The sequence below is a fragment of the Salvelinus alpinus genome, chromosome 30 (genome assembly GCF_045679555.1).
Source record: "Salvelinus alpinus chromosome 30, SLU_Salpinus.1, whole genome shotgun sequence".
Classification (NCBI taxonomy): domain Eukaryota; kingdom Metazoa; phylum Chordata; class Actinopteri; order Salmoniformes; family Salmonidae; genus Salvelinus; species Salvelinus alpinus.
The window spans coordinates 9,560,564-9,571,408 of record NC_092115.1 but is presented as its reverse complement, the minus strand read 5'-3'; the positions used below and the strand labels follow the sequence as shown (position 1 = coordinate 9,571,408).

The 10,845-nt window shown below is 42.6% G+C and overlaps 1 protein-coding gene across 2 annotated transcripts in view; it reads right to left on the bottom strand.

Annotated features, from left to right (window-relative positions):
- Nucleotides 1-807: 807 nt before the first annotated feature.
- The window catches only part of LOC139560273 (anion exchange protein 2-like), a 55,455-nt gene continuing 45,417 nt past the window's right edge, over nucleotides 808-10,845 (bottom strand). For both annotated transcript variants that reach the window (XM_071376905.1, XM_071376904.1), the window contains 7 exons: nucleotides 10,568-10,774; nucleotides 10,351-10,440; nucleotides 10,087-10,253; nucleotides 5,660-5,913; nucleotides 5,198-5,367; nucleotides 4,087-4,260; nucleotides 808-3,902 (listed from right to left, as the gene is read on the bottom strand). In XM_071376905.1, the coding sequence (XP_071233006.1) occupies nucleotides 3,822-3,902; nucleotides 4,087-4,260; nucleotides 5,198-5,367; nucleotides 5,660-5,913; nucleotides 10,087-10,253; nucleotides 10,351-10,440; nucleotides 10,568-10,774 (1,143 nt within the window). In that variant the 3' untranslated portion in view covers nucleotides 808-3,821. The remainder of the gene's footprint in view (nucleotides 3,903-4,086; nucleotides 4,261-5,197; nucleotides 5,368-5,659; nucleotides 5,914-10,086; nucleotides 10,254-10,350; nucleotides 10,441-10,567; nucleotides 10,775-10,845) is intronic.

The window sequence follows — 10,845 nt, the reverse complement described above, 5'->3', positions numbered from 1 at the left end:
TCCCAAGTGGGAAACGCAGGTACCTATATCATATATCTATATCATACTACGAGTATGCAATTCAGACATTTCCGAGTTTCCGACATTATATGAACGCGGCACAACTGTAGGCCTATCAGGATAGGCTGTGGCCTGTGGTGTGTCACGTGAAAAAGCTGAGCTGGTGACTGTTGAGCAATTTATAGGCCTACATGTAGCGGTACCCAGCAGTAGGCAATGTAATTAAAGATGATGAACCTATTCTTTCTATGATCATCCCGTTTTATTTGCCATGCACTCATTATACTTTTTATTTCAAACTTTCACATGCAAGCAGTGACTGATACACATTTCCTTTATGGGAGTTTAGGTGATACATCATGTATGGTTATGACAAGAATGTGTACAATACATAATGTATAGCCTATATATACAGGCTGTATCACAACCGTCCGTGATTGGGAGTCTCATAGGGCGGCGTACAATTGGCCCAGCGTTGGCCGGTGTAGGCTGTCATTGTAAATAAGAATTTGTCCTCAACTGACTTGCCTAGTTAAATGAATATAAAATACATATATCCACTTTAAATGTTCAGGTATCTGCCTTTACAAACACTTTTGTACAGGGACAGACACATCCTGTCTTTTCTTTTTTTACTAGGCAAGTCAGTTAAGACAGCCTACCAGGAAACAGTAACCAATTTTTACCTTATCAGCTCAGGGATTCAATCCAACAACCTTTTAGTTACTGGCCCTACGCTCTAACCACTAGGCTACCTACTGCCCGCCTTGAAAATTGTAAAGAAAAAACAACTTTTACACACATCTGTTTCAGTTTATTAAGCTTCATTTATTTGTACATATATATATAAAAAAAATAACATTTACAATCAGCTAAAGCTCTAATTCTACAAACTTGGCAAGGCTAGAGCAAGGAAGATTGTTTATTTTTAACATATTGCAATGTAGCTAAAGCCCGAAAGCACTTGAACCATGATTGAGTCCTACGAAAATATATGGATATACTTGTATAATATATTTTATTTCTTCTTTACTTCTCAATCTCATTTCTACATCCCTGCATGTCAACAATAGATTTGAAATATAAAATGCTATAATATTTGCAGTTAAAAAAATTAAAAAAAAAGAATAATACAATGTGAGAGAACATGAGTTAATATTTTAGCATATTTCTGGATGCTAGCAAATCTGCAACAGAGGCAATTTATTTAGGGGGGGGGGACCACATGATAACAAACACATACAAGGCATCCAGTGCTCTTCATTTGCAGTGATTCAACGAGACACAGTGTTCCTACTGCGTTACTTTTGGAATACTTGCAAACAACTGTATTGCATGTGGTTTAACTTTAATGTGGTAAAAAGTAAACATAATATCAATAACTTTGATTATGGCTGCATGTGTTGTTACAACACATTCAGTGACATTTTAAGATGGAAACAGCAGTTATGAATGGACTAGCCTTATTGGGTTAATAGACATGAGTACCTACTGGGCCCTAAGTAAATAGATGCGCATACATACTTACAAATGCCTTAATTTGTATGGAATAGAATGTCTCCCGACTTTTTGGTGACTGTACATTAAAGTCATAATCATACTCAAAACTGTAGTACACAATTGAAACGTCATGTGATTTCCCTCCCAAAGATGATGGATAGCTCAGTTGGTTTAATAACTGATTGCATTTTCACATTGGTGCTTTCAGATCACGCCGATTTTGTAGTGAATGTCGCTTTAACTCTTTCAGGCACAATCACATAGCTGGTCGTCATATGTAGATAAAGCATGGAAGGCCATAATCATACTCTGGAACAAGACAAGGTTCCATATACAAAATACATAGTAGGCATTTACTACAGTTAAATGGAGTCAAGAGACATGGGTGGAGAGGTAAAGACTACATGACTACGGTAGGAGTGCATGGCAGTGAAAATCAAGTGACTCACTTAAAAGTGGTATGTAGTGTATACAGGTATGATGGACGATTTATGTAATGGGACCAAACATCTTTAAAACATGTTTGGAAAAAGCACAGTGGTGAGATCTAAGCAGCAAAGGGTCGGGTCGAAAGTCACTTTCAGTATGTGCTCTTCAAAAAATATACAGTGTTTGTCAGTCCTACAGGATAAGGGGAAAACATTTGGACACGTTAACTTCCTGAGGCAAAGATTGCCAAATGAAGACTTCCGCCATGTACCATCCCAAATATACACCAGGGGTACTGTAGTGCTACTTTATTGCTAGGCCTGTATTCATTCAATTGCAAGTAATGAATCCGTTTGAATGAGGGCTGCTTTTAAAGGGTAACTGCACTTCCTAATTTGGCCTCATTTTACATTAGGTTCCGTAAGAAATACTAGCCGCCGAGACTGAATTTAAACCTCAAGTTGGTTTTGGGGTGTGGTCTGATGTGGGTGTCTCGTGTGTGTGTGTGTTCACAGGTAGGAAGACTTATTTAGCAAATTAGCTTCAGCTGGCTGGTGTGCGACAGTGACAAAATTGGTTTGACTTTGGATAGCCTATCTCCGGGGCTAGTTAGGGGCCGTCAATAAATTACACAATGTAAATGTTGCACACCTTTTAGTTCTCATTAAATGCTTTCAATATTTGTATATGAATTTCTACAATTTATAGTTGGTTTGAGGTTTTTAAGTCATTGAAATGTGGAACTATTGGAATTTTAACATAATGTCCCATATACATTGTGTCATTTACCATGGTCCCTAACTAGCCCCATAGGAATATCCAAAGTCAGCCCAAATTTACCACAGGCATTAAGACCGGGTCACGTGCAGCTACTCTCGGAATTGATGATTGCTTGTGGGCTGCCAGCAGGATTGAAACAAACCCAACATTCATTTACATTGTGATGCAGTCATGACCACAAGTCTTGCAAAACTCAGTTTTGCACTAGACTGACTTCATGACCAAAATGATCCTATTTACACTTTGTAGTAAATCTTGACAGTAGAATAAATGTTTCTGACTCATACTGATGCCATATAGGAAGTTTTCTAAATGAGAAGTTGGTTTTTAGGGGCAGTTGCTCTTTAAACAACAGTATAACAGATGTCTATTCTTAATGTATCATACCCCTGTAAACACCCCCCCACCCCACCACACCTGAACAGACCCTGTCCTCTAGAAGACAACAACGTTCAATCACTTACCCACTGTACCCGATTCTAAAACAAACTTACTGAGACACAACCAGAACTCTTTGGCGTGCTTGATTACACTGTAACAGACCGTATATCATCATAACCAACTTGCATAGCCACATAGCATATGTGATAACGCCACCACAGAAACAAACAGAAGACACTGTAAACCAGAAATAATTCATATCTGCTATCACCAGAAGTCTTGAATAGGCGCTGAATATAGGCTTCTCAGGGGGGGTTTACACTACAATGGCAAACAGCAGCTTTTATGTGGACACCAATCCTTTACTTTGACACATAGCAAATCCAACTCCCACCTGAAATTAAAACAAACCCCACAATACCCTAAAGATACATAAAAACACGATTCAACATTGTAACGATGACTAAAACAATTTAGAAGTATATATCCACCTTCCGAAAAGCAAAATAGTAAAAACAGACCAAAAAAAAACATGATTTGGGAGTTGGGACTCTAAAAACTAAATAATTCAATAAAATACAAATAAAACCGTTCAAACCATCAGTGGTGCGTTTATAAAATATCAGGTTAACAAACAAAGGATTTGGTGGGTTAGGAGCAACTTCCTGGAGTATAGGACTTGGGTGCCTATTGGTCAGCAGGATGTTCATCACGTTGGCCCCAACCAATCATTATACAGGCATGTGCATCTCTGTGTACTCATCCTGTCCCTCCCTCTCATCAAACTTAGGTTCTGCGTCGTCTGCATCCAACTAAGACACAAAGAGAGACCAGGGGTAAAAGTCAAGGTTAAAGGTTATGACCAGGGTTATTTCCAAGGCAAAGGCCCCCGAAGCAACATCCAACTCTATAAGAAAACCAATAAAACCCCAATTACTTTAAGCAACAGTGCTAGACTGTGTGTGTGTGTGCGTGTATCCATGCGGTTAGACTTACACACTGCATCTCGCGTGTGGTGAAGATGCGGGGCAGCAGGAACCATTTGACGGGCACGGTGAGGATGAGAACGAAGGGGAAGGCCAACGAGGCCGCGGTGGACATGACCGCCCACAGAGCCGCAAGACACACCAGCTGAATCGCTGTGAACAGGTGCATCCGCAGGGTCCTCACCTGGAACACACACATATGAGAGTATCAGTAGGAGGAGTTGTAGTAGTAGTAGTAGTAGTAGTATCAGTTGTAGTAGTGGTATCAGTTGTAGTAGTAGTATCAGTTGTAGTAGTAGTATCAGTTGTAGTAGTACTAGTAGTAGTATCAGTTGTAGTTGTGGTATCAGTTGTAGTAGTAGTAGTAGCAGTTGTAGTTGTAGTAGTATCAGTTGTAGTAGTGGTATCAGTTGTAGTAGTAGTATCAGTTGTAGTAGTAGTGGTGTCAGTTGTAGTAGTAGTAGTATCAGTAGCAGTAGTGGTATCAGTTGTAGTAGTGGTATCAGTTGTAGTAGTAGTATCAGTTGTAGTGGTATCAGTTGTAGTAGTATCAGTTGTAGTAGTAGTAGTAGTAGTAGTATCAGTTGTAGTAGTGGTATCAGTTGTAGTAGTAGTATCAGTTGTAGTAGTAGTAGTGGTATCAGTTGTAGTAGTAGTAGTAGTATCAGTTGTAGTAGTAGTAGTATCAGTTGTTTTAGTAGTAGTAGTAGTATCAGTTGTAGTAGTAGTAGTGGTATCAGTTGTAGTAGTAGTAGTGGTATCAGTTGTAGTAGTATCAGTTGTTTTAGTAGTAGTAGTAGTAGTGGTGTCAGTTGTAGTAGTAGTAGTAGTGGTATCAGTTGTAGTAGTGGTATCAGTTGTAGTAGTAGTGGTATCAGTTGTAGTAGTAGTGGTATCAGTTGTAGTAGTAGCAGTAGTAGTAGTAGCAGTAGTAGCAGTAGTAGTTGCAATAGTAACAGCAGTAATAATAGTAGTAGCAGTAGCAATAGCAGCAGTAGAATCCTTCCCTTTAGATCCCAAATTCACTTTTACAAGATAAAACCAGTGTTGTATGAAATAAAGTTTTGCTGCAGCACAGCATTTGGGGTGTTGGGGCGTGGTTGGGGTTTTGCAGTACTGACCTTGCGGACATAGGTGTGGTCAGGATGATACTTGGGGGGCATAAGCAGCAGCAGCATGCGCTCGGTGAGCTGGATACCGTTGAGGGACATGACACCCATGTAGAGGAAAATCCCAAAGAGCACGGCGATGGGAATTTGGCGCAGGAGATCTCCGATCACAATGGACAAACCTAGACATGAGAAGAGAGTTTTTCCTTTGGAAATGAACACACATTTACATTCCGGCATGTGTCTCGGGTGGCAAAACTTCAGAACCGTTTCCAAACTTCCCAGGTCTTTCAGAAATCCTGGTTGGCGGTTTCTCAGTTGGAGGATCCTCTCCCTGCTGATTCCCTCCTGATTCCTGCGGAATCCTCCAAACAGTTTTTTTGGAAAACCTGTGAATTTTGGGAAAGTTTCTGGAATTTTGCAACCCTGATCTCGATTTAAGCCTGGTCCCTAAATTAGAGGGGTCATGCCTACCAACGAACAGAGCCACGAAGAAGCCCGTCACCCTCTGCTCTTTCACTTCCTGGATACGGGGCTTATCGCCGGGGGCCACCGCCTTGCTCATGACGGTAAGGGCGTTGGTGTGGGTGACAGAACGCACGGTGGCGGCGGCCAACCAGGGCAGGCCGAAGAGGGCTGAAACCCCACCTATGGCCACAATGATGAGCAGGTCCAGGTGGAAGCCGGAGCCCTTCAACAGCATCCGCTCCTTCTTACAGACTATCAGCCTGACGGATGGAAAGAAAGAGAGAGCAAAGAGAGTGCGGAGAAGAAAAAGGGGAAGTGAAGAAGAGATATATCAACACCTGTAACAAGTTGTCCAGTGTAGGAAATCCTCACTGGTACCCTTGTTCATAGAAAGACCCTAATACAACGCATCTCGCTCTCTCCTCACTCTTTCTCTCCTTCACTCAATCTCTCTCTCCCAAAATCTACTATCTTTTTATGCATATATATTTTTTATTTTTTATTTAACCTTTAGTTAGCCTAGTTAAATATAACTTAAAGCAGCTTTACCCAACTCTGTGGAGGCGGAGCCTGAGACCAGGTTTGGTCATTTGTAAGTCTAAATTAAATTAATGACGATAGATACCAGTACATAGGAAGTTTCTACATGATGCTTTGTAGATAAACAAAACACAATGGTGAGTTCTATAACCATTCCCAGTAATAAACCTAAGGGCCCAGTGGTGTGTTCTATAACCATCACCAGTAATAAACCTATTTATTTTGATTATTTTTAATTTTTATTTATTTCACCTTTATTTAACCAGGTAGGCAAGATAAAGCAAAGCAGTTCGACACATATAACAACACAGAGTTACACATGGAGTAAAACAAACATACAGTCAATAATACAGTAGAAAAATAAGTCTATTTACAATGTGGGCAAATGAGGTGAGATAAGGGAGGTAAAGGCAATAAATAGGCCATGGTGGCGAAGTAAATACAATATAGCAATTAAAACACTGGAATGGTAGATTTGACAGTAGATGAGTGTGCAAAGTAGAAATAATGGGGTGCAAAGGAGCAAAATAAATAAATACAGTAGGGGAAGAGGTAGTTGTTTGGGCTATTTATAGATGTGCTATGTACAGGTGCAGTGATCTGTGAGCTGCTCTGACAGCTGGTGCTTAAAGCTAGTGAGGGAGATAAGTGTTTCCAGTTTCAGAGATTCTTGTAGTTCGTTCTAGTCAATGGCAGCAGAGAACTGGAAGGAGAGGCGGCCAAGGAGGAATTGGCTTTGGGGGTGACAAGTGAGATATACCTGCTGGAACGCGTGCTACGGGTGGGTGCTGCTATGGTGACCAGATAAGGCGGGACTTTACCTAGCAGGGTCTTGAGATGACCTGGAGCCAGTGGGTTTGGCGACGAGTATGAAGCGAGGGCCAGCCAACGAGAGCGTACAGGTCGCAGTGGTGGGTAGTATATGGGGCTTTGGTGACAAAACGGATGGCACTGTGATAGACTGCATCCAATTTGTTGAGTAGAGTGTTGGAGTCTATTTTGTAAATGACATTAGTAGGATGGTCAGTTTTACAAGGGTAAGTTTGGCAGCATGAGTGAAGGATGCTTTGTTGCGAAATAGGAAGCCGATTTAAGTTTGGATTGGAGATGCTTAACGTGAGTCTGGAAGGAGAGTTTACAGTCTAACCAGACACCTAGGTATTTGTAGTTGTCCACATATTCTAAGTCAGAACCGTCCAGAGTAGTGATGCTGGACGGGAGGGCAGGTGCGGGCAGCGATTGGTTGAAGAGCATGCATTTTGTTTTACTTGCATTTAAGAGCAGGAGGAGGCAACGGAAGGAGAGTTGTATGGCATTGCAGCTCATCTGGAGGTTAGGTAACAGTGTCCAAAGAAGGGCCAGAAGTATACAGAATGGTGTCGTCTGAGTAGAGGTGGATCAGAATCACCAGCAGCAAGAGTGATATCATTGATGTATACAGAGAAGAGAGTCGGCCCAAGAATTGAACCCTGTGGAACCCCCATAGAGACTGCCAGAGGCCCGGACAACAGGCCCTCAGATTTGACACACTGAACTCTGTCGGAGAAGTAGTTGGTGAACCAGGCGAGGCAATCATTTGAGAAACCAAGGCTGTTGAGTCTGCTGATGAGGATGTGGTGATTGACAGAGTCGAAAGCCTTGGCCAGGTCAATGAATACGGCTGCACAGTATTGTTTCTTATCGATGGCGGTTAAGATATTGTTTAGGACCTTGAGCGTGGCTGAGGTGCACCCATGACCAGCTCTGAAACCAGATTGCATAGCGGAGAAGGTACGGTGGGATTCGAAATGGTCGGTGATCTGTTTGTTAACTTGGCTTTCGAAGACCTTAGAAAGGCAGGGTAGGATAGATATAGGTCTGTAGCAGTTTGGGTCAAGAGTGTCCCCCCCTTTGAAGAGGGGGATGACCGCAGCTGCTTTCCAATCTTTGGGAATCTCAGACGACACGAAAGAGAGGTTGAACAGGCTAGTAATAGGGGTTGCAACAATTTCAGCAGATCATTTTAGAAAGATAGGGTCCATATTGTCTAGCCTGGCTGATTTGTGGGGGTCCAGATTTTGCAGCTCTTTCAGAACATCAGCTGACTGGATTTGGGAGAAGGAGAAATGGGGAAGGCTTGGGCGAGTTGCTGTGGGGGGTGCCGGGCAGTTGACCGGGGTAGGGGTAGCCAGGTGAAAAGCATGGCCAGCCGTAGAAAACTGCTTATTGAAATTCTCAATTATAGTGGATTTATCGGTGGTGACAGAGTTTCCTATCCTCAGTGCAGTGGGCAGCTGGGAGAAGGTGCTCTTATTCTCCATGGACTTTACAATGTCCCAGAACTTTTTTGAGTTTGTGTTGCAGGAAGCAAATTTCTGCTTGAAAAAGCTAGCCTTGGCTTTTCTAACTGCCTGTGTATATTGGTTTCTAACTTGCTTGAAAAGTTGCATTTCAAGGGGCCTGTTCGAGGCTAATGCAGAAAGCCACAGGATGTTTTTGTGTTGGTTAAGGGCAGTCAGGTCTGGAGAGAACCAATCTGTTCCTGGTTCTAAATTTCCTGAATGGGGCATGCTTATTTAAGATGGTGAGGATGGCATTTTTAAAGAATAACCAGGAAACGTCTACTGAAGGGGTGAGGTCTATATCCTTCCAGGATACCCGGGCCAGGTCGATTAGAAAGGCCTGCTCGCTGAAGTTGAACCTATGGGCCCAATGGTGAGTTCTAGAACCATTACCAGTAATAAACCTAAGGGAACAATGGTGAGTTCTAGAACCATCACCAGTAATAAGCCTAAGGGCCCAATGGTGAGTTCTAGAACCATCACCAGTAATAAACCTAAGGGCCCAATGGTGAGTTCTAGAACCATCACCAGTAATAAACCTAAGGGCCCAATGGTGAGTTCTAGAACCATCACCAGTAATAAACCTAAGGGCCCAATGGTGAGTTCTAGAACCATCACCAGTAATAAGCCTAAGGGCCCAATGGTGAGTTCTAGAACCATCACCAGTAATAAACCTAAGGGCCCAATGGTGAGTTCTAGAACCATCACCAGTAATAAACCTAAGGGCCCAATGGTGAGTTCTAGAACCATCACCAGTAATAAGCCTAAGGGCCCAATGGTGAGTTCTAGAACCATCACCAGTAATACAGCATCAAGTGGTTTAAGTGTAGTTGCTGCTGCATGCATATAGATAATATCTCCATAATATAAAATAGACATAAAAATGGCCTGGACAATGTCCTTCCTATTTAATTTGTTACTTGTATTTATTCAGGGTAGCCCAATTGAGACCCTTTACCTTTATTTAACTAGGCAAGTCAGTTAAGAAGAAAATCTTATTTACAATGACAGCCTAGCCCGGCCAAACCCTAATCCGGACGACGCTGGGACAATTGTGCGCCGCCCTATGGGACTCCCAATCACGGCCTGTTGTGATACAGCCTGGAATCGAACCAGGGTCTGTAGTGATGCCTCTAGCACTGAGATGCAGTGCCTTAGATCGCTGCACCACTAGGGAACCCCAATGAGCCCCAATGGTGCCTGGAGTAAAACAAATGTTTTATTCACAAAAGTCAGACATGCTTTGTTTCTGTAAAAGAAACCAACGTTTTATTTCTACTTCTGTGAACTTCAATGTCTGTATGAACCCTGCTTAAAGGATGTATAGTCCTAGGCCTATGTGGTTGTATTGGTGGAGTTATGGGCCGATTCACATATATATTCACTTGTATTCCTCTAAGTACACATGTGGAACTGCATGAAAATCCTTTTTTATGTTTGTTTCAAACCATTTTGAAATGTTGACGCCAATGTCACACATTGGCTCCATTATTTATATAAAAAAAACAATTGCTCTATAATACTGTATGTAAGATGGGGTTGCAGAGGTGAGGGGTTAAAGGGGTTTCTTACGTGGTGATCTGCGTCTCCATGAAGATAAGGATGAAAACGAGCAGGGCGGGTAGGATGCTAGCACCCATCATCCAGATAGGGAACTGGCCGTCGGAGCCCAGCGGGGGGATCAGCCACCCCCGCTTCTCAGGACTGGTCACCGAGAAGCCTGTGGGCACGCTCAGCTTCTGTATAGGGGGAGGGGGTCAACGGGAAAAGGTCAGCCTGGGCTATTCTCACTTCTGATTGGACTCTCTTTATATTTGATCGTGACCTATATTTCACCTGGGTGTAGGTGTCTTTTATGCTGTAGTCCACCAACACCATGATGAGAATCGAGATGGGAACCCCGAAGTCTCCAATCATCCTACGGAGCTGAGACACAGAACATGTCGGATTGAATATGATATGGTTGCTTACTGCCACAAGTTGTCAAAGCACTTTGAATAATACTTTTTTTTTCTTCCTTGGCCAACACTGTATGACTCTGGTCTGTACTTACCTTGCCAGGGAAGAAGGCGCTGTTCTTGAACTTGCGCAGGTAGAATGCAATGAAGAAGGTTCCAGACATGAGCACCAGTGTCAGAAGGGCTGTGTTGGGCTCTCCTACCACCTTGTCAGGCACGTCGACCACAGTGTGGTTGCATGATGATGACGTCCATGTGCCGTTGACTAGGTAACAGCGTTGAAGAGGATGCTCTTGAAAGATCTGGGTCGGTTTTCATTCAGACAGACACAGACAGACAGACAGACAGACAGACAGACAGACAGACAGACAGA